Source organism: Pollachius pollachius (assembly GCF_949987615.1).
Source record: "Pollachius pollachius genome assembly, chromosome: 19".
Classification (NCBI taxonomy): Eukaryota; Metazoa; Chordata; class Actinopteri; order Gadiformes; family Gadidae; genus Pollachius; species Pollachius pollachius.
In genome coordinates, this window is record NC_136952.1 from 1,950,937 (window position 1) to 1,973,496 (window position 22,560).

Sequence of the window (22,560 nt, forward strand, 5' to 3'; positions counted from 1 at the left end):
ACAGGTGTAATCTCCCAGTGGGGGTCCGGGGAACGTCACCGCTGCCGATCAGGACAGGTGTAATCTCCCAGTGGGGGTCCGATCAGGACAGGTGTAATCTCCCAGTGGGGGTCCGATCAGGACAGGTGTAATCACCCAGTGGGGGTCCGATCAGGACAGGTGTAATCACCCAGTGGGGGGGGGGGGGGGGGGGGGGGGTCGACTCTGTGGACCGAAGCGCGGTCTTCTTTTAACTCTTCTTCTGCGTCCGGGGTTCAAAGGAACCAAAGTTTCCAGCGCGGGTGCTTCTTGGACTCTGCTTTGGACTTGCGTTTGGGCGTGGAGGTGAAGGCCTCCTGGGGGTAAGGCAGCGGGGGGAAGCAGGACTCCTCGGGGGGGCACAGCCTCTTCATTAGAGGCTGCAGCTTGTCCTCCTGCTGTTTGAAGTCCAGCTCCACACTGCAGGGGAGGGGGGGGAGAGGGGGAGGGGAGGGAGATAGGGAGGGGGAGGGGATGGAGAGAGGTTGAGAGAGGGAGAGGGGGTGGGATGGAGGGAGAGGAGGGGAGAGGGGGGGGAGAGAGGGGAGGGGAGGGAGACGGGGGGAGAGAGAGAGAGAGGGAGAGGGGGATGGAGAGAGCAAGAGACAATGAACATGAGAAGCAGGAAGGCCAGACCTTGACAAAGCTATAATACTAGCAAATGCTAGTATTGCCGGATTGTAAAGAGTAAAACTGCAAATCCATTGAAAGACACAAGTCATTGAAGCACAATTCTTTCAGCACGACACGCCACATTGTTGTTGTGTGTTGTTCTACTGCAATATGCTACAACACACCACTCCATCTCTCCAGTTCTTTATGCATACAAAGGTGGGAGTGCATTGAGCCTTCCCTGACTTTATGTTCCCACGGTCGCTCTCACAGTAGCAGAGTACATCCCGGATCTAGTTTAGTATCTCTGCTGCATCCACCACCTCCTTCACCTCCCGGGAAAGAGAAGACCCTCAGCAGTTTTATCCTGGATAATACTGGGTCAATGGGAGACAGGTGTGCAGTGAATACCCTCCGAAATGATCTCCAGCACAGAGTTTCGATGTTATCCCCCACTGGGCCACAACATCAGCAAGACGCAGAGAAAGAAACGTACACAATAAAACACGCTTCTCCGAGGGTGTGTTTAAGGAGTTTATCTGTGCGGGGCGTCCTCTACATGTTATGTAATCCCGCGGGAACCCGTTCTCCGACGGCTAGCTTCGGCTAAGTGAAACTCCGATTAGCGCCGCCGTGCTAAGTGTTGCGCAGTGCTAATCTGCCAGAGCCTCCTCCCTCCCCCCCTCTCTCTCTCAGCGCCACGAGCAGATGCCGCTCGCTTATCGGTAAGGGAGCCCGGATCCGGGTCAGAAAGTCCCAGCATGCCTTGTCTAGACTCCCGCTGCGGGGGCAGTGTGTTGTTAACCACTGTAAGGGATTAGGGCCGCTTTGAGCTCGGAAGCCCCGCCTCCTGTGATGTCACCGTAGTTGGCAGGTCTGTTGCTGAGTTAGGTTTAAATATTTCACTCCCCCTTTGTTGTATATTATTCTATATTTGGGTTTAAAGAGCACCTATTATGCTTTTGATGACTTATAAACGTTATAATGATTTATAATCATGTTTAACCATACTAAAGTGTCAAATAATGACGTACATGCATTTAGACGTATTCCCTGCTGACCGTCTGGGGCGTCTGTGCGGAGTGCTAAACACTAGGGACGCAGGTCGCCATTCACTTCGCAAATCGTCGCAAATTTCCGGGATTTACCTACGTAGAACAATCCGGAATTTCCATGTATGGTGCTGCAACATGCTCTTCCGGAAGGTAACCAATCACAACGGAGTGGGGTTGGCAGGAGGGGGGCGAGGGGGCGGAGAAGGACGAAGCCGAGTGTTGACAGAGAACGCTGAAAGCGCCCAGATGAGAGGAAGAGTTTCCAGAAAATCGACATTTTTTGTGCTGTGATTCGTGTCAGTTTGCTCTATAGGAGTCATTAATAAGAAATTAAAACCAAAAAAGTAGTATAATAGGATCTTTAAGAAGTTTTTTATTATTTTGCTGGCGGCCATCCTGATTAGTTTGTCCTTTAGTGCTGAAAACAAGTAGTCAGGCACACTGAGTGTGATTCGAGCAGACGCGTCAAAAACGGGTGGGTTGCAACCGTAGAAGGACTTCATTTTGGACGATGTCGCTATATGCCTCAGGGCACTGGTCTGAAGCACCCATCTGCGCTTTAATTAAAAACAGCCGGCAATTTTGCAATCAAACTTTTTAAAGTTGTATTATGTAAATCTAAGCATGCACATTTGATTGGAGAAGAAGAAAACTTCAATCAGGGCGCTAAAGACCGAGTCAACCTCAGAGTGCTGGAAGGCGAACTCAACCGCTCAGCACTTTGCTCTTCCTGTACTTTGCACAGCGTGCAGAATGCTGCAGCTATTTGCAATTAATCAGTCAATGCGGTCCGTTCATTAGACCGGCACAAATGTTGCCCTATTTCTGAAAGGAATTTGCATGACTGTGTGTGTGTGTGCGCGTGTGTGTCTGTGTGGGCGTGTGTTTGTTGCTGTCCTGTTAATCTGACAATGTGTGTCTCCAGGGATGACAAATAAAGTAGTTGAGTTCAAATGCTTGTAAACATTAACAGCCAAACGCCTTCTCAGCACATCCCAAGAAAATCAGTGTTGTCATCTTCAAAGTTAAGAATTAATGTCAGCACTTGCATTGAAAGGAGCGAATCTCTGAAAAGGTATAACCTTAAAAAAGGATACCTTTCCTCGATCGATTTCTCTGAGCAATTTTTAAGTATGTGACAGCATGATTAGAGAAATAGTAAATGCCATCATTTACTCCCACTTTCACCACTTTCAGATCATCTCGGGTCGGTATGGTTTCAGGTCTAGTCTTAGTGGCTTTGTTCACAAAAGTCTCAACTTTGGATGGAGAGTCTCTGGTTAAAGGTCATGTAGACATATGGCCCCCCTTAGCTCGCTGGACTTCAGGGCTTCCACTCAAGGGATGGGCTAATATACTCCCAAAGAGTTTGTACAACGAGAGAATAAATCACCAATGCTGCTCAGTCCCTAGTAACCTGCTCCTTTTATTTCAATCATCCCTTTTCCCTGACAAATACTAGACCGATAAAACAACAGTGTCAGTCAATGCATCCTTAAGAGAAAGTATTTGTAATGAGCTACACAATCGTATAATCTCCTCATCCAGATATGGAAGAGGTCTATAATGAAACACACACACTCGCACACCTGCCCTCCATCAGGTTGTTCACATGCGTTGGTTCGAAGCCACAGGCTACACGGTGTCGTTGCTTCTCTCCCACCCCATGCTAGCCCCCTGAGCCTGCGTTTAAGGCTTCGTTCTGCGTGCGTTTGTCTCACTCGCATAAACAGACTGATTACTGTCACTCTTCACAATCCCTAAATACACACACTGTCACTCCAGCAGTCAGCAATTACCAGGTGTACACATGCAGAAGCTGTGTGCTATCTGTCACCCTGTCACCCCTAATGGTGAATGATGAATGACTTTAGGGGTATGACGGAAAACATCCCATAATGCATCGCTTGGCGTCTGTTTCAGAAGCGCATCACAAGCAGTTTGGCGCATGTTTGGCAGCCCATGGAACCGTGTGTGTGTGTGTGTGTGTGTGTGTGTGTGTGTGTGTGTCTATGTCTGTGTGTTGTATCTGTAGTCTGTATCTAGACTACTTTTACTTGGAGAGGTAATGTTAATGCTGTTGGCAATTTTCTACCCTTTCGCCTGGGACCCGAAAAGGGCAAGGAGTCAGGAGTCAGGCGGGTGCCGGTACACTGCCGATTCGGCACTTTAGGACTCTGTGACTCTTTAACTGGCCAATCCCACTGCTATTCTCTGTCGTTTCCTCCTACTGCTTCTCCTCCACTCCACCTACCACACGTTTTGCACCCCTTACTGAGAGCAAATCAAACTTTAACTTTTGAACCATGTACGGCACTTTGGCCAGTGAAAACTGTGTTTAAATGTGCCTTATAAATCCATTTCACTCACTTACTATAAGTGTGCAGAAGTAAGTGACCTCGTCCTTAACGCTTTCGTCGCTGTTTTCCAGTGCGATGGCTCTTGATGCTTTGTGTTCTCTCAACAGGCCTCCTGGCAGTATGTCTGTCACGTCACAGCTTAACACTGTGGCCTTGAAACCTTTTGTTTTTTTTACCCCTCATTTTAGCCTAGCCTGTTCAGTTTCAACCATACATTTGCAGGATCTTTTTCTGGTGTAATCTGCTCATGTGGTTCTCTCAGGTTGTACGTCTATTGGGCACATTAAGCCCTCACAACTCCCCCCTCCCCACCTCTTGTGGTCATTCGCCTGGAGGGGGGGCAGTGAGGAGACCGGATGGATGGGCCCGGCACCTCTTAGACTGGTGGGGTTATTTAGGGACACACGCACTCGTCGCTGGATGTGTGTGTGCGCTGCTGGAGACTTGATCCAGGAACTGTTGTCGAGCCCAAAGCACACACAGTCCAAATTTCCATTTTATGTAGCGCATCCCAGAAAAAAATGAAATCATATCGTACTAACAGAGCAAAGCAGGCAGAGCGCGAGTGTGGCAGATTTTGTAAATGGGACAAGAGGATGCGTTAAACGGGTTCTGGGTGCCGGTGGTCCGTAGCCATCTCCCTGTCTGCGTTTATCACAGGCTTTTGCCAACCTGCATTTGTTGTTGTGGCGTAGCAGTCGTTTAGTGTGTTGTGTTGCTACACCTTTACACAGGTCGAATTCGGACTCTGGCTAACTGCACGGATCGCTCCATGTCGATCCCAAACTGCTAGCCCCCGCCTGCACACAAACCCTGTTTCTGTTTGCTGTGTGGAATAACACGTGCGATTGGCCCTCCCCAAACACAGTCTGTGTGCTCAGTTGAGACCCCGCCTGTGTCACCGCAGCAGGGGCTGGCTTCATGGAGATCTGTGTAATTAGATTGATATTTAATCTACCCTGCCCGGGTGAATGAGACGGCTATATCAGACTCTGTGTCCAATCGTCACGATTTACTGCAGCAGGCGAGCGGTGACGAAGGGCCCGGTCAATGGGACTGGAATTCTGCCCTTTCTGTCAAGTGTAAAAAAAAAAAAAGAGCAAAAAATCCCCTGGCAGGCTGAATGTGTCAAATGGGAGTCTGCCTCCGTGGGTTGAGGTTCTGTTTCCCCTCCATTTTAATCTGCAGGTGACAGCAGTTCAGTTCCAAGCCGCTTTTGAATCCCTTTTGCATTGCTATTTTCAGCGCTTTCCCCCCGCTGTTTTATTCCTGCCTTGTTTTCACGTACGTCTTTGTTGAAACCCTTGGTGTCATGCCCGGGTGGGACTGTGAGTTCTGCCCAGGACTACAGTATGTGGTGATAGACTCCCTTGCTGCTGATGGCTCACCCCAGAAAGCTCACCTTGGTTTTAGTGTAGTCGTTACACCTTGGGACAATGTGCACTCTACACACTACTAAACATGTCTCCTCTCGGAAACACAACACCGCCCTCAGTGGAGTCTGCCGCAGTATGTCAAGAGACTACCGAGCGTGACATCCTCACTCGAGGAAAGAAATGGAAAATCAAAAACATGGTACTCGTAGACAACTCTGCTGTCCTTTGGGTTTTTACCTATACCCTCTTTTAGGGCTGTGGCTTGTGCTAACAGACTCTTGTCAGCTGTCTTGGGCTTCACACAGGCAGCGGTGTCGAGTCAGCTGCTCTACACAGCCAGGCCTTATTAACACTAGCCCAGCGAGTGACTGCGTTAAAGCGCAATCTAGCTAGCTTAGTGCTCTGAAATACGCCCAATGCTGTCCTATAGAGGCCTTGGTCTCTGTCACTTTCTAAAGCTAGTCAGTCCTGCACACTGTGGTCCATTCCCAGGGAGATGGCATATCCTTTCCACTATGATAATAGGAGTAAAAAGCAGGCACATAATAATACATGTTTAGCAACTGATTGAACTTAGTTAAAAGTAGTCCCGGTTGCTTGTTCTTAAGATACTCTCGCCCTACTCTTTGAGTACCATCTCTCTTTCAGGGCAACATCGGCAGAAGTAACCCGACAGAACCTCCTTAGACCACAGGGTTGTTTATCTCTGGTTGCATAATGCAATGTTATATAATGCAGCCTCAAAAGTCTTTCTGCCATCTCCTGAAAACAAATTCTCCTCATCACCCCCCCCCCCCCCCAAAAGTCCCCAAAACGTTGTAAAAACACCCCTCTGAACAAGATTTGCTGCAGTGCGACTCTCACACTAGGCTGCATCTTCATCCCGGTTCTACTGATTTGGATTTCTTATAAAAGACAAGTTCTTCCTCCCCTTCGCACCACCCAAGGCCTCACGGGGACATCTGTAGATGTGTAAAGCCCTGACACATTTATGTCCGGGCCACTACTCCCTCGATGGCTTTAGGAGCAAAGCAAATGGACCCCAGTACCGTCCGTTTAGCTGTCAGCAGCTCATTGTAGTGATAGCCAGAGGCTTAACTAGTATTGTGAACAGTAAGCAGATTGTGCTATGGTTTTTCTCCCAATGGAGTGCGAGGAACAAAATGCTAACAGAGTGGTACAGCAGTGGAAACCATCTCTTTGATTTCCACCTCCCTGGATCTTTTTCCTTTCTCTTGATTTCTCCCTTGTGCAAATTTGTCCACCGGCAAAGAGTCAAACCGGTGTCGTGCATTGATGGGTTAGAGAATCATCACTAGAGAATCAGACCCCCACAATGCCCCGTCACATGCTGGAAACACTGTCCCCTGTACTGACCCCGACTTTACTCTCTCTCTATCTCCCCCCATCTCTGTCTCCCTCTCTCTCCCTTTTTACTGGCTGACCCCCTCTAAGGTTGATGCAGTGCTAAGTTGCCTCTAACAGTGATTTTACGTTTGGTTTCACCGCTGTTCCCTGCAGCAGCATAGTGGCGTTACACTACAAGTGTTGGGCGGGTCAGATCCATCTCTCTCCCGGCCCCCAGAGAGGGCTTATGCTGATGGACGTCTCCCTCTCTCTGTATGTTTTCTAACAGGTTACACGCACACCACTCAGCCTTGAAGGAAACAATAGTCGACAACATTTTATTCATCATCTTAAAGGAAAAGACTCGGGCCACTAACCTGTAAATAATGCATGCGCTGTTGCGACACGTGTCGCAGTTTGCTGTGTCCTGTCCCGTTCGATAAGAGAGGCTGTGGAGGAGATAAGAGTCATGAATGAGTAATTACCATGCATTTGATGCCCATTATATCCCCTCAACCCCTGCCACCATCGCCCCTCATCACAGGCCTTATCAACCTAGCAGCCGTGGGTCTGGGCAGCTAACTGTTCCACCTCTCAGTTCCCCACCCAGCTAGCGTTCAGAGCAAGGATGGTTGATGGGTGATGGGTGGTAAAGGCCCATTCCCTGGTTGCTGGGCAGCCCTGCGTCTGCAGACCTTCAGAGTGGAACTTCAGAGTGGAACTTCAGAGTGGACCTTCAGAGTGGACCTTCAGAGTGGAACTTCAGAGTGGACTCTCAGAGTGGACCTTCAGAGTAGAACTTCAGAGTGGACTCTCAGAGTTGACCTTCAGAGTGGACTTTGCCTGAATGTAGGGAACTTCTGACAGCTATTGGCTATGGTTAACTAGTACAACGCGCGTAGTACAAGAGAGAGGAGGATTGCCTAATCAAGTGACATACTCTGAAGTCCCTGACACATCCTCCGAGTTGTTGTGGTACCCGCTGAAGTCCTTACCCACAAATATTTAAGTGAATATTCACTCGGTGCCTCAGATTTCATTTTCACTGTTGGAGTTATGACTGCCAGGAAAAGAATTGGCTGAGAGAGTCCCAGCATATAGATTCATACACCAGATGGACTGCCAACGCAGATACATCCTAATTAGAATTGAGCTGAACCGTTTATCGTGTTGTTGCTTCTCTCCGCACAGGAGCGCTTGTCAGTATTACCGCTCGGTTCATATTTCATGACCTTGAAACAAGACGGATTGTTTAATGAGACTCTGCCGGAGTCAATGTGCTTTTCGTCCAGCCCCATGAGAAGATTGGCTGTTGCTAGTTAACGACAGCCGGTGTGAGAAACGGCGTTAGATTGTTATTGACATCGTTCTAAATGTGTCTTTTATTTTATTACAGCCTTTATTCTCGGCTGTCCACGGAATATGTGTGTTGTTATGACCCCTTCTACCCCAGGGACCACTTAAGGCGTGGAGATGCCCATAAAGGGAAACTATTTGGTTACATGCGCCAATGGCTTAGCCTGCGGTTTTGTCACGATAGATCACCAGTAATTACCTTGAACATACGGTGGGCTCCCATCACTGAACACACGGAGCAGAAATCAATGCTGCGCTAGTTGGCTTTTATAGTCCTGACCCCCGTTTATGGCTCTCTTCTCTTAGCCGACGCGCCGAGGAGATGACTGTAAAAGCAGGCAATCACCGGCTGGTAACATTCCGGCAAAACACGCGTTGTGTCTCGAAACTGCCATCCCAAAATTGCGCATATTTAAAAAGCCCAGACTGGAGTGCACCGCTTCCCCTGGAAATCAGACCTACTGTTCTCCACAACGACGGCGTTACACAGTCTGAACACGGTGTATCGTTTAGACGAGCAGAGGTTGACCTTCAGCAAACAGCCTCCAGTCCCGCCCACAGCAGCGTTGGCTTAAGTGTATAGAGTCGTCGTGCGACGCCTTCCTTTGTTCTCCCCTCTGAATCCACTCTCCCAGAGGACCTTGCGAACCCGCTACGTCTCTCAGGTTCAGGGAGTTTTAATAAGTATGTTTTTCGCAGTAGCTAGTCTACACCGTGCCGACTTTAAAAACTCTTTTAGAGTAGATGTCTCTGGCCTTGACGCATGCGCCTCTGCACCTCAGAGCTTCCTGAGGTGAAGGACGGGGGCGATGTGGCCTGGGGACACGGCTCCGTGTGGTTAATGCGTCTGCTGGGGTCCAGTGGTCCCCCATGCAGGGTACCGCGTGGGATGTGATGAAGCAGAGGGCAAGGTCATCCCCGCTCTCCCGCGTTCACGCCCAGATGGGCGGATCAATAGTCTCTGATGGTCTTATTCACCTTCGTGATCGCTCGCTCTATCGCTTTCTCTATTTCTCTCTCTCTCTCTCTCTCTCTCTCTCTCTCTCTCTCTCTCTCTCTCTCTCTCTCTCTCTCTCTCTCTCTCTCTCTCTCTCTCTCTCTCTCAGCTCATTTGGGACGTTTGGCTGCTGTGCCCCCAGCAATTTAGCAATATCTTTTCATGTCCCCCGCCTGCTACAAAGGTCCCCCCCCCCTCCCTCCTGCTACAAGGTGAGCTCTCTTATAGGTCACCTCCAAGTGGGGCTCTAAAGGCACCGTCACATGCACCTGCATACTCACTCACGCATCAGAATAGAAAAACCGACATGTGTATTTCTATATTTATATGTATGAGGGCGGACCCTGTGACTGTGCTTAATGGGGGCCGGCGGCCGACATCGGCTGATGACACAGCGAAAGTGTTCCCCTGCGGCCCTTTGTCTGAGAGCGTGCCCAGCGGCCGCTGTGCTGTGGCTGCCTCGCTACGCAAATAATGACCTCCACGCAGCAGAGGGGGGAGGGAGGGAGACGGGGGGAGGGAGGGAGGAGATGGAGGGTGTGGACGTGTTTCTGTGAGTGGCGGCTCACGATTTTCTCTCTAGATCTTCATTGTGTGTGTGTGTGTGTGTGTGTGTGTGTGTGTGTGTGTGTGTGTGTGTGTGTGTGTGTGTGTGTTCAGGACGGAGCCTTGCCAAGGCCCCCTGGGGTACTGTAAGGAGACAACATCTTTCCTCAGATCCCGTTCATGTCCTCTAACCTCCTCTGTCCTCTGGCAGACTGCCAGGCCCTGATCACCTCATATGGAAATAGTAGGGTGGCTCTGTAATTATACAATAAGCTAATAGCCATACCAAGAGCTCTCTCGCTCTCGCTCTCGCTCTCTCTCTCGCTCGCTCTCGCTCTCTCTCTCCCTCTCGCTCTCTCTCTCCCTCTCTCGCTCTTTGTCTCTCTCTCTCGCTCTTTGTCTCTCTCTCTCTCTCTCTTTGTCTCTGTGTTCATGCTCTCTGCTTCTCTCCTGCACTACACCATCTTGCTGACGGAGGAAGAGAAGCTTCCAGATGTATCTCCTAATGAAGCACCTCTGATTATGGCCTTGTGATGCGAATCTTCCTCCATCGTTAATACCTGTCACCCTATCCTTATGTGAAGTACATTTATGTGATGACAGGATGTTAAAGCTACGCTAGGCAATTTATCTGAGAAGCATATTTTGTTAATGCGCTAAAATTCTCTTTGCAACCCAGACAGCATTCGATAAATCAAAATATCTGACATAAAAAGGAAGAAATCCAGTATCTATGGCTGCAGCAAGCCCCTCTATAAATCCCTCCAATTATTGCATTCAGCCTGAATGAAATGATCGGATGACCCACCTGTCAGTCTAATACATTATTATGGTACGTTGACTCGGGACGACTGAAGGGAGGGGTGGTTGAATTTTTTAGGATGAATACTTGAAAAATCACTCAGACTAGTTCCTCAGAGTTGCGTACCCTAGCTGTAATACTAACCAACCCTAGCCCCTAGCCAATGTGTAGGCCCCCATGATAGCTGAACCCTAGCTCTCGCTCACATTCTGTGACGTTGAGTGTACACACAGCAAGCCAGCACCCGTTCGCTAACAAGAGAAATGGATGTCATGAGGCAGGAGCAGTAACGCAACAGATGTAATCCCCCTCCTCCCGCGGGCTCCGCTATTTGTCAGTCCGCTGACGTGAGCGAGGGTCGAGGAACGGTAATGTAGTGTGACAGAGGCGACAATAGAAATCCTCCCTACCTCACTGATTGAAGAAATGTATAAATATGAGCATTAGTGTGCATCAGTGAACCTTCTGGAAATGGAAAGGCACCGTGGCACTGAAGTGGATTACAAGAGGCTTATATAATGCTCAGGGACTTTTAGAAGGGTTAAACGTGTAAGGTGGTGATGTGTCTCGAGTGATGGACAACAGATACCTTTAATGGGCTTCTAATTACGTCATTCCAGGTCATCAAGGTGTGCAGTAAGCATTAGGAAATGCGTCGGGGTAGGACATCTGTTCTCCCTGTTTTACGAGCCTCTGTCGTTCCAAGACTGAGATTGTTTGCTGACTTACTTTCTGAAATGTTGCTGACGAGACTTTGGGACGTGTGTAGTGGATTCAGCCCTGTGTGAAGTGTGAGGGTTGTTCTTTGATTTCAGATCCTGTTGTCCATCACTTTTAAGTGTTCCCTTTAATCGCTCTAATCCACTTCATCGTACATTCCTGCCACATTGCTCGTGATTAAATCAGGCATGACGAGGCTGACTCTCGCTTCCTTTCTCTCTGGCTCTCTCTCTTTTTTCTTCATCTCTTGTTTCTACTCCACTCATATACCCTCTCATCTACACCCATCTCTCCTCTCCCATTCTGCCTCTCTCCTCCTCATCCTCCACCTCCTCCTGACTCCCTCCTCCTCCTGCCCCTTCTGCCTCTCTCCTCCTCCTCGTCTCCTTCCTCTCCTCTCCTCCTCCCATTCGATTAGAGTAATCAGCCAGTCCCCATGTATAAGCGTGACCACCTAGGCAGATAGAGAGCCACTACACTAGAAGAGGATCATGTTCTAAATTGTACCGTTTTCTTTTTCCCCAAACCCGTGAGCCAAACACTTATATTCACCACTGGATCCCGACATTTTGTGCCAGCTTGGTATACCTTGGATAATTGCTGGAGAGTGTGTGTGTACGTGTGTTTGTGTGTCTGTTTTTGTGTGTCCGCATTGTTTGAGGCACACAGATGAAGTTTGGGAGGATCACTCAACAAATTGGCTATTTTGTTTGCCTCCGCCTTTGTAATGACAAATCTCTACTCCTGCCCGCTGGGTGCTTCTTCCCCCGGTTTCTTTTCATGAACTCAATTTCCATCAGCAAGCAAATCGCTTTCACAAAGCTGTTACATGGGTCACGGTCTCCACATGTCTACATTGTATTGCTCCCACGCGGGAGTCCAAGGCTTTCTAACCGAAGGAGCTGCGAATCGGACTCTAACAGTCTTCTTTCAAATTGCTACAGTTGTTTCCTGAGCCCTTCTCTCTAAACGTCTTGATACCACATTTAATTCAGACAAGCAAGAAAATTAAGATAAAAATAAATGAATATTTGAGTAGTTCAATGCGTTGAGCGATGCAGAGTACACAACGGATCGTGGTCTTTTTGAAACGCAGACAGCATAGATGCGAAACGGAGCGATTGTCTTGTCCCCGTCCATCTCTACAGGAAATCTGTTTGCTAATTTGTGCTACTCTAAATCGGAACTCTTTTATGTACGCCATTAGCTACCCTTGGAACGAACCCACCCTCCTCCAACCACGACTGTATTCATAATTGATGCTTCTTACACTTAGTGAGCACTCATTATCAGGTAAATATCACGAAGGGAACTGCAGACCAAGAGGAAAATAAGGAAAAATCACCCTCATTTCACTTTAAAGTCACTTTCATTTCAGTTCAAAGACACTTGCATTTCACTTTAAAGACACTTGCAATTCACTTTAAAGTCACTTTCATTTCACTTTAAAGTCACTTGCATTTCTCTTTAAAGTCACTTGGATTTTCTCACTCACCCTTCTCTGTGGGCCTCGCCCTTCTCCAGCTCCTGGATGACCCCCAGCAGCACCTTGATGGTCTCCTGACTGGAGCTGATCATGTTCTCCATGACCTGCAGCTGTGCTTTAACATCCCCGTCTTTAGTCACTGGCACTATCTGCTTACACGCCTCCGGCGATCCCGGGCCCAGCGCCATCGCGCCCTCGGGCCCCCCCACGCCGCACGGGGACAGTGGCGGGCCCTCCGTGGCCCTTAGAGGCGGGGAGGGCGGCGGCTGCCTCAAGCACCCGGCCCCGGCCCGGGGCAACGTCTGGGACTGCAGGCCGTTGAGCTGCAGGCCCTTCTTCCTCCGCACGGAGGGGCTCTCCAGACACTCCACCTGCGTGAGGGAGTTCCAGGTGAGGGGGCCCGTGACCCGGGACACCCTGTCCGGCAGGGTGCGGGACGAGCCCTCCTCCGCGTTAAGCAGCTGCCTCTTGGCCCCGCAGCCCGCCCCGTCCTCCCGCCGCTGCGGCCGGGGCCTGGGGTTCCCAGACGGGGGGACGCTGCAGAGCTGGTAGTCCCCGCCGCCGCCCCCTGGTGGCGCGGCCGGGAGGGCGCTGACCTCCGCAGGGCAGCTCAGCAGCAGAGCGTCGGAACACAGGCCCGCCGGCGCCCTGTGCTGCTCCACCGTGGCCACGCACTCGTTGGTGTGGAGCAGGGCCCGCGTCCGACGGACTCCGCCCCGGCCGCACGCCGCCGCCTCCTCCTCCTCCTCCTCCTCCTCCTCGTCCAGCCCCCGTCCGGCGAGCCCCCGCGGCGGCGGCGGCACCACCTCCACCACCACGAAGCCGTTGTCGCGGGCCGTGTACGTCTCCACCGCCGCCACGTGCTTGAAGGTGTGGCCCTTCTTGCGCTCGAAGGGGAAGGTCTGGTAGCGCTTGCGCAGGTCGGGCGAGGTCTGCACGCCCGTGCTGCGCGTGACGTTGGGGATGGAGCGGCGCGCCGGCACGGTCATGTACTTGCGGTGCGCCGCCTTGTAGGACGAGGACTTGGCGGGCCGGCCCCCGGCCTGCAGGGCGGCGGCCTCGCGCTGCTGCTCGTTCTGCGCCTCGCAGATGTCCTTGAAGCGCACCTGCAGCGCCTTGTTCCGCTTCCGCACCGACTGCTGCTGATGCTGCTGGCCGGCGTCCAGCGGGTACTTCACCTCCAGGGCCAGCGAGGGGCCCGCCTCCGACTCGGACTCTGAGTGGTTGGTGAGCGCGTACTTGCCAGCCTCCTTGCTCACCATGGTTCCTGAGAGGGAAGGTATTGGGATTAAAGGGGGAGAGGGAACGGGGAGTGGGAGAGAGAAGGATTGAGAGAGAGGGAGGAGGAGAGAGGCGGGGGATTGAGGGAGGGATGGGAGAGGGAGGGAAGGAGGAAAGGGGGAGAGAGAGCGAGGGAGGTCGAGAGATGGAGAGGGAAGGGAGGAGAGAGGTAGGGAGGGAGGGACGGAGAGAGAGAGAGATTTTTAATTGTAACGAACAACCGAGACCAAAGACTGCTCTGATGCCCCCTGCGGAGAACTTGAAGTGAAAAGGGGAGGAACGTCTTGTGTAATGGATGTAATTTACCAGAGCTATTGTTGGATACCAACTATTATTAGATGTGTATCACTCGTCAAAAATAATCATACTAAATACGGTTATTAAAAAGTCTGAAATATGACCATGGCACGATCTCCACTTCAGGGCTACCAGAGGTTTTAATAAGACCTACACTGCAGGGCTTCTAGGTGTTAAGGCCTACCGTGCAGGGCTTCTAGGTGTTAAGACCTACACTGCAGGGCTTCTAAGTGTTAAGGCCTACCCTGCAGGGCTTCCAGGGGTTTTAATACAGCCTACACCGCACTGCTACAAGGTGTTCTGCAAGGCCTACACTGCAGGGCTTCCAGGGGTTTTAGCATGGCCTACAAAAACTAATCTGTGCGGATTTCCATGAAGCTCCTCTAATCTCTCTCTGGCTCTCTCTCTCTGGCTCTCTCTCTCTCTCTCTCTCTCTCTCTCTCTCTCTCTCTCTCTCTCTGTGTAACCAATGACACCAATTTAGTCATGTTATTATTGGCAGTAAAAGCGCCTTACAGTCAGTGCTATTTGTGTGCAACCTCCCTTTATTTGTGATAAACGTTTCTGTTCAGTTGCTATCCTTAAATGCACACACCCACTGAAACGCACGCACGCATGCACACATGCACAGACACACGCACAGACACACAAACAGAGGCAGAAGCCACGGTGGAACACAACAGAGTCCAGGTCTTGCTTCCCTTTCTTCATCTTTCCGTACTACGAGCAGCTTTTTCCTCCTTCAGTCCGTACTGGTGCCTCATGCACCTTCCACTCTCTTATTTAACACAAGCATCAGCAAATGAAGTACATACAGGGCTCCCCTCCCCGACCTAACACTTCAACACTGTAGATACTGGCTGGAAGTCATCCCCGTCGCATTGAGAATCTCTTCCCCCATCCCTCATGCGTCCCCTGCCCGCCCAGGAAGAGAGCGCCTGCTGCCTGTGATAGCTGCTCCCCCAGCGACTGCATGCTAATTTTCAATGAGCCAGCGGTCTGGACCGGCGTGGCGATGCTGGATATGATATCGTCCTTATCACTCTCAGCTTGCTTGCACCGTCTGCTGACTGTCGACAGAAAGTTTCTCCCTTCCCCTACACCAGCACCTCTGGTTTCACCTGCATGGGATCACGCGCACGGACACACGGACACACGGACACAGATACGCACGCACACCAACACACACACACACACACACACACACACACTCCTCTCTGCCCCAATTTAATTATGAAGCACACCTGCTGTTTGTTATTCGATCAAAGTACAATCTGATATGTGATCCTTGTATACTAGTGGAGAAAGAGTGACTATACTAGGGGAGGAAGAGTGATATACTAGGGGAGGATGAGCGACTATATTAGGGGAGGAAGAGCGACTATATTAGGGGAGGAAGAGCAACTATATTAGTGGAGGAAGAGTGATATACTAGTGGAGGAAGAGTGATATACTAGGGGAGGAAGAGCGACTATATTAGGGGAGGAAGAGTGAATATATAATTGGCGCAATAGTGCATTTACTATTTTAGGAATAGTGAATAAACTAGTGGAGGAATAGTGAATATATGATTAGAGGCCTAGTGCTGCGATCCTTCCTCTGATAAAGTGGTGCCGTGGGTGGTGCCATCACCTCTCTGTCTAATCTGTGGACGTTATTAACAGCGGCCCCGGATCTCCTTCCTGCCAACCGGCTCCTGCGTACGGAGCTATGTGCAGACTAGCCCATTCCACATGCACCTGGGCCGGCATGTGGGCTGCTGGGCGAGGTTCAAGGCCTAGGGCCGAGGGGAGACGCTATATTAAAGCCTCTTCAAGTCCCCGCGGTGCCCACCGATGGTTTGGATGCAGACTCAAACACAGCGGGAGGCTAGCATCGCTGCTCAGAGAGGCGGGCCGCCTGCTGAAACATTGGCCGCTGCTGCACTTTAATGTTCCGCACGACAACATAATACAACGCCATTAGTCCTTGGCTGTTGTTTTTTAATGTTGGTACAAAGGAAGAGGAAGGCTGCATAATTAATGAAGAACACAGCACAAGTCCGTGGGCAGCATGCTACGGTCCACACAAGCACGTTTAAGTCGTTAGTGTTGCCGTCGGAGTGTGTGCCGAACATGCTGCACAGCATGCCGCTGTAAGATCTTCGGCGGAGGGGACTTAGGAGCAGAGTGTGCTTAATGATTAGATGGTGACCCTTCCTCAGCCTCTAATGACTTGGTAGTTAAAGATTTAGGGGCTTATAATGTGAGCACATCACAGGGGCAAGCGTTTAATCACATCAGTAAAGGGACTCATATGCTTTGTGACCCCTCCCAAAGAAGACAAACACATAAATGTATGGCAACTTTCTGAATAGAATAAGAAGTATTGCCCATGAAACGTCCTAAGTCTTCAAGACTCAAAGAAGAAGATTCAGATTTCACCGAGACTAAATAGCCTCCCCCCTTACCCCCCCACACCTCTTTTACACACTTATTGTATGTTGTACGTCCATGCACACAAAAATAGTACTTAGCATTGTGTAGCATCTTACCCTAGCTATCTTTGTTGTATACAGGTAATGGGTGAACCTAGCAATTGTTATTCCTTGGCACTGGGTCCTGAACATCGTTACTATACCGACAGAGATATATTGTTGTAGCTCTTTCTTCTGACAAATGTACTTATTGTAAGTCACTTTGGATAAAAGCATCGGCTAAATTTGAAAATGTGAATGTCTTGCTGCTGGGAGTGAGCCAGGCTCTGCTATCGCCTCTCCAGAAAGAAGACATGTGTTGGCCTCTCCACTTTGATCCCGCCACTCCCCTTGCGGCCTTCACACCCATCCAAAATTAATCCCCTCGCCTGCCTCCCCACTCTCCCAAATGAGGCCGGTGTTGACGGTGAGAGGTCTCGCTGAGTGTAATCAGCATCAATTAAACATCGGCTCCCATCACGCTGAGCACAGGATGTTCCCTTCCCCGAGGCAAGGCGACGGCCCTCCTAACACCAGGAGGAAGCCTCCTGCTTTGAGTTTAGTGCAGAACCCATGACATGCAGGATGTGAACACCGTGCAGCATCACTGCATCGCATCGGGCCGAGTGGAGAGGCTGAGCTGGGGACTGAGCGGACGTGTCCACGTTTGTGACACTGCAAGGTGTATCCGTTGCCTTCCGCACCACAGATGTCATTTGTCGTCCCCCCCCCCCCCAACGTCATCCCTAAAACACCCAGGGGGCACCCGTTGCATAACCACCCACGGTGACTCATCACACCGGGACGGAACGCCCAGCCCGAGCCCGCCCTTGCCCTGTTCATAGGGGAGGTGGGGGGACTCAGTCAAGGGAACTGACCCACAAAACCGGAGAAAACGGCCAAAAACAACAGAAAAATAAAAACAGTGCGTCACGCCATGATGTGATGACACCGTGTGCGGCCATGGTTTACCCACATGCACCGCCAGGCGTTCTGCCCGCTGTTTCCCGTTTTAAGGGCCTGAGTCTGGGGATTGGGCAGGCACAAAACACGTCCAGCCGTGGTTCTCTGTCTCACTCGCGGACAGGCCTTTCTGCCCGCTGCGGCCGGCGGTCAAGGCCGGCGTCTGGGGCTTGGGCCAGGCCAAATACTGGTCCTGTCCGCAAAAACACAGAATAACCAGCCAGACAAGTGCCAATCCCAGCCCTGCTACATGTGTGACGGGAGAGGTTGCTGACCGCCACAGATGCCCACGCCCTCGCAGAGAGTTCCGCTGACGAATCACCTGCTCTTCACCGAGGGCAGAGGACGGTGCTGCCCTGACGCAGTTCACTATGGCCTCATTTGCATGAGTGCGTGAGGACTCTACTCGTGACGAGAGTACTCGTCACGACCCTTCCGAATGAGCGGACTGCTACTCGGTTTATCGTGTCTCGGGTCAAACCCAAGGCGTCGCGGGTGAGTCGGTGGTTCCGTGAGCTTACGTCGGCACCAAAGCTTGGCTGCCTGTGTGAACTTTTAAATGAGCAACTTTTTGCTAAAGTAATAACACATTTCTCAGTACCACTGGGAATTTTGCATCTTGGAAAGGCTTAATTCGAGTACTCCATGTCAGTCCCCCGTTTTGTTTCGTTGAAAGAACTGTGACATTTGAATGCTCACCATGAAATGTGTACGTCAAAACGTAGGTGGGCTGGATCAGAAAGCACATTCATCAGAGATGTGTTGCGCTTTGAACACTGATGGTGAGAGGAAATGTGCTTGTTTATCTCAGCAGCAGAGCAGAATCGGCCTCAAGATTCCACTTCCAGTGTGAACTGCCCTACTCAAACTCTGTTCTAATCCGGATTCGTCTACCCTACTTACATCTTATTCCACTCCCTGTTGTCGCTCACACACTACTGCCCCCTCAAACGCCCCTGCCGGCCATAATCACACACGGCTCGGTCTTGAAAAAGACTTTAAATCGTCTGTTAGGAGCACGTGAAGCAGAGTCCTCAAGAGTGTGTCCAGGCAGAACATTATCTTTTGTAATTAATGTACAGCACCTTCGGTCTGTCGTCACCAAACAGACGCAGTGAACCACACACGCTGGCTCATTAAGGAGCAGGTAGGGTTCAGGGAACTCGCTGGAGGACGCACACCCAAAACCTCCTGCCTCCGAGTCGAACTCATTATAAAACGTGATGACTTGCAGATTTAGCTCTGAATGGAAGTTTCCCGTATGACTTAAGATTCCGAATATCAATTAGCATTTCTTAGTGTGCTTGACTAAAGCTCCGCTAGGCAGCAGGTCCCACCCAGGATGTCAAGTCAGGATCCATCCATTTGTTTGATAGTTTTTTCGCGTTATCTATATTCCACTTTGCAATATTGACATGAAATCACCAACCTTTGTGAACATTTCTTAAAGAGTGCATGGGAATGGTAAATAGACTAGCGACCTTACATTTACCAGCCAACCACGTTGTATCTCCTGAGCCACATGCCGCCCAAAAGAAGGAAAACATATTTGTTGTTTTATGAAATGGTGCAAAACAGTGTTTTGAACATCGTTATGGACGATTTCAGTCTGTTAACGTGACACTGCAGTCGTCCGTTTAAAGTCACTAATGTCATCCAGGGAGCAGAGAGAGAGGGGTTTTGACCCAGGCACCGGAGCGCTGTCGTCAGGGTTCACAGGGTCACTCCTTCTCTTACTCACATTTTCTCTCTGGGCTGTAATGTGTGACTCTGTCCGTCTGTCTCTCTGTCTCTCTGGCTCTCTCTCTCTCACGCTCTCTCATATGTTCTCTCTCTCACTCCGAGCTTTCTTCTAGGCCACTTAAGTAGGCTGTGATTTCAGAGACGATGTGTAACTGGAGAAACCTCCTGCTAATGCAAATCCTCACAACTCAGACTGCTCCCCTGGCAGAACGCTCGCGACACACATCCGCGCACAAACACAGACGCACACACAACACCCACACGCTCAAATAAACAGTCCCGTGTCTGGTGGGAGGGAAGCGTGGAGAAAAGTGGTAGATTAGATGAAAGACTAAATATATTGCCTCCTTGGCTGCTCTGAGGAAAGGAAGAACGGAACAGAGGCAAGGTCATCTCTGAGGCCTGTGAAGTAAAGTAGATGTTTGGGTTGTGTAGGTGTGTGTGTGTGTGCAACCCCATTCAGTTTGGCAGGACATTGAAAACGCACTAGCAGCGTGAGCGGTACGATACGACAGCTGCTGGGGAAAGTTTGCGTTTGACTCCTTTGGATTATCTTTAATGGTCCCTCTGCAGGATTGTAGACGTTTTTTTTCCTGACATTGTGTGTCCTTCTAGATGAACGTTCTAGAATGTGCTCTCCTTTGAAGATGAAGTGATCAGATGGTGCCGCTGACATTTCAAAGAGGTTACCAAAACAAAAAGGACATCTTTGAAAGAAAAGCATAACGCAGCGGATTGCCACTCAAACTCCCACCTTAAGAAGGCTTTCCCTTCTTGACGCCAAGCAGTGCTTCGGTACCCCTCATTACGGAGTGTCCCTGTTTCAGCTTGGATTTGAATCCTATGAGATTTAAAAAAGCTTTTTTTTTTTTTTGGGCTGGGAGTCCTAGGAAAGAGGGGGGTGCTTGTTATCCGGATGGTTACAACTCGCTATCATCACACCCATTATCATCAACACAACTATCCTCACACCCACAAAATCATCACAACCACTTCAACAGTTAATCAAACATTTACACACACAGTCACACACAGCAACATCAGGTAGGTGGCATTGGGTGTGCAGTGTACACACAGAGTACATACCAAACCCCCCCCCCCGGGGGAAATCGAACACCAACACGCTCTTAATGAATAATCCTATTAGCACATGAAAGGCCACAGCTGGCCTCATGCTCACAGACACAGACGTTTGTTTGGAGGGTGAATGAGCAGCACCAGTAGCAGAACACCCAGGGGCCACAGGGGGCCACAGGGGCGCCCCTGGTCCCAGGTCCGGTTCACAGGACCTCACCAGGCCCGTCCCACCAATGCTGTCCCCAAAGGGTGTGTGTGTGTGTGTGTGTGTGTGTGTTATGTAAACACCTGATGCAAGACATTTAATGGCAGCTTTGTATACCTTGGCTGATGTCTGGACGTGTGGGTGGGTGTCTGCGTTTGGGTAAGAGTTGCTTCTTCGTGACTGTGAGTGGAGTTGAAGGAGGGGCGAGGCCAGGTGAAGGGGGTGGGGCTATCTGTGATGGTGACATGTGAAGTACATATGACCTCGTGAGGACAATCAAGATCTGACAGGGCTGATCTCTCTCTCTCTCTCTCTCTCTCTCTCTCTCTCTCTCTCTCACATAATCTCGCTCTGACGACGGGATTAAACAGGAGAAGTGATGTACTCAACATACACACACATTCACACGGGGACACATGCAGCTGTGTATGATCATCCCCCCCCTCCGTCCTAATGAACGGCGAGCTCAGCTGGACACATTAATCTAGATTACTTCACAGCCAAGCCCCCCCCCACCAGGGACCAACGCATTACCCTACTCGTCATTACGGATTCCGTGCGGTCACAAACAGTCTGTCTCTCTCTCTCTCTCTCTCTCTCTCTCTCTCTCTCTCTCTCTCTCACTCACCCCGCTGGTCAGCGTGATGGGGGGGAAGATGGGCGAGCGAGTGGAGGAAGTGCAGCATCATGCAAGCGAGCGTGGTTTCAGCGAGGAGGTCTGGTCCTTCTCTCGCCCCCCCCCCCCCCCCTCCGACAGCCGCGGTCAGCGGTCCACGTAGCGGGGGAGCTTTCTCTCTGACTCCCCACAATCCCAAACGTATATTTCAACTTTTTCGATCAAGCCAATTCACCGCCACAAATCCCAGAACTCCGAGACCACGAAAACACATTCCAGGGGGAGAGAATCCCAGCCCACGACTTAACGCGTGACATCCAATCAACGACGTCCCCTACCTCCTTCCCCCCCCCCCCCCGGTCTGACCGCGTCCTGACTCACCGCTCCACTGGCCGGCCAGCGAGCGGATCGACGGAGCGGAGCGCGGCGCTGCTGAGAGCACTCACCTCAGACGCTGAATCACTGGTGCGAGGGGGGAGACGGGAGCCCTGGTGCGCGGCCGTGCCGGTGTAAGTCCATTCCCCCCGGAGCGAGGCGGGAGGAGGCTGAGCCCAGGCAGAAGTTGGGGGGGGAGACGGAGACAGCGGCGGCAGGGGTGGAGGTGGAGGTGACGGAGGCACGCGGGCTGTGGCGGTAGTTCCCGGAGTTGTTGCACATCTGCTCGCAGCGATCCGCTCCTTCCCGTCCGCGGTGAAAGTCAACGCTCCCCGCTCTTCCTTTTTTTTTCTTCTTCTGTTTTTTAACCACCCTCTCCTCTCCCTCTCCTCCACCCGCACTTGATTTCCCCCTCCGTTCCTCCTCCTCCTCCTCCTCCTCCTCCTTCTATCCAACGCTCTCGCTGTGTGGTGGGAGCCAGGTTCTCACTCCCCCGCTCTCTCTCTCTCTCTCCCCCTCTCCTTATCGCTCATGTACGCGCGCACGCACACACGTGCACCTCCTCCGAAGGCGGCTGATTCACATCCATGCCGCAGCTGATCTCGGGTCGCCGCGGTAACACGGCGGCGCGTGCAGAGCCGATATCTCCCCCTCCCCGCGTCTGGCTGCTGCGATGCGGTGCTGTCTCTCTCCCGTCCGCGCGGTCTCTCCACGCCGGGCAGTCGCTCTCCTCCGCTGAGTGGGTGTTTCTGATCCTGGTGGGGAGAGAGGGGGAGAGGAATGAGAGAGAGGGAGGGGGGAGAGGAAGAGGGAGAGAACGAGAGTGAGGGAGAGAGGGAAGGATGGGAGGTAGAGAGGGAGAGGGATGGGAGG

General features: G+C 51.1%; 2 protein-coding genes across 2 annotated transcripts in view; one reads left to right on the forward strand and one right to left on the reverse strand.

Moving 5' to 3' along the window:
* Positions 1 to 22,560, forward strand: part of dock1 (dedicator of cytokinesis 1) — a 186,649-nt gene that overhangs the window by 90,556 nt on the left and 73,533 nt on the right. The window lies entirely within an intron of this gene.
* On the reverse strand, positions 255 to 21,789 carry insyn2a (inhibitory synaptic factor 2A; the record flags this gene model as incomplete). Its single annotated transcript, XM_079757228.1, has 4 exons — positions 21,759 to 21,789; positions 12,685 to 13,942; positions 7,146 to 7,217; positions 255 to 438 (listed from the first exon to the last, which is right to left on the reverse strand). The coding sequence occupies exons 2-4, from the start codon at positions 13,935 to 13,937 to the stop codon at positions 255 to 257; spliced, it is 1,509 nt and encodes a 502-aa protein (XP_079613354.1). The 5' UTR covers positions 13,938 to 13,942; positions 21,759 to 21,789.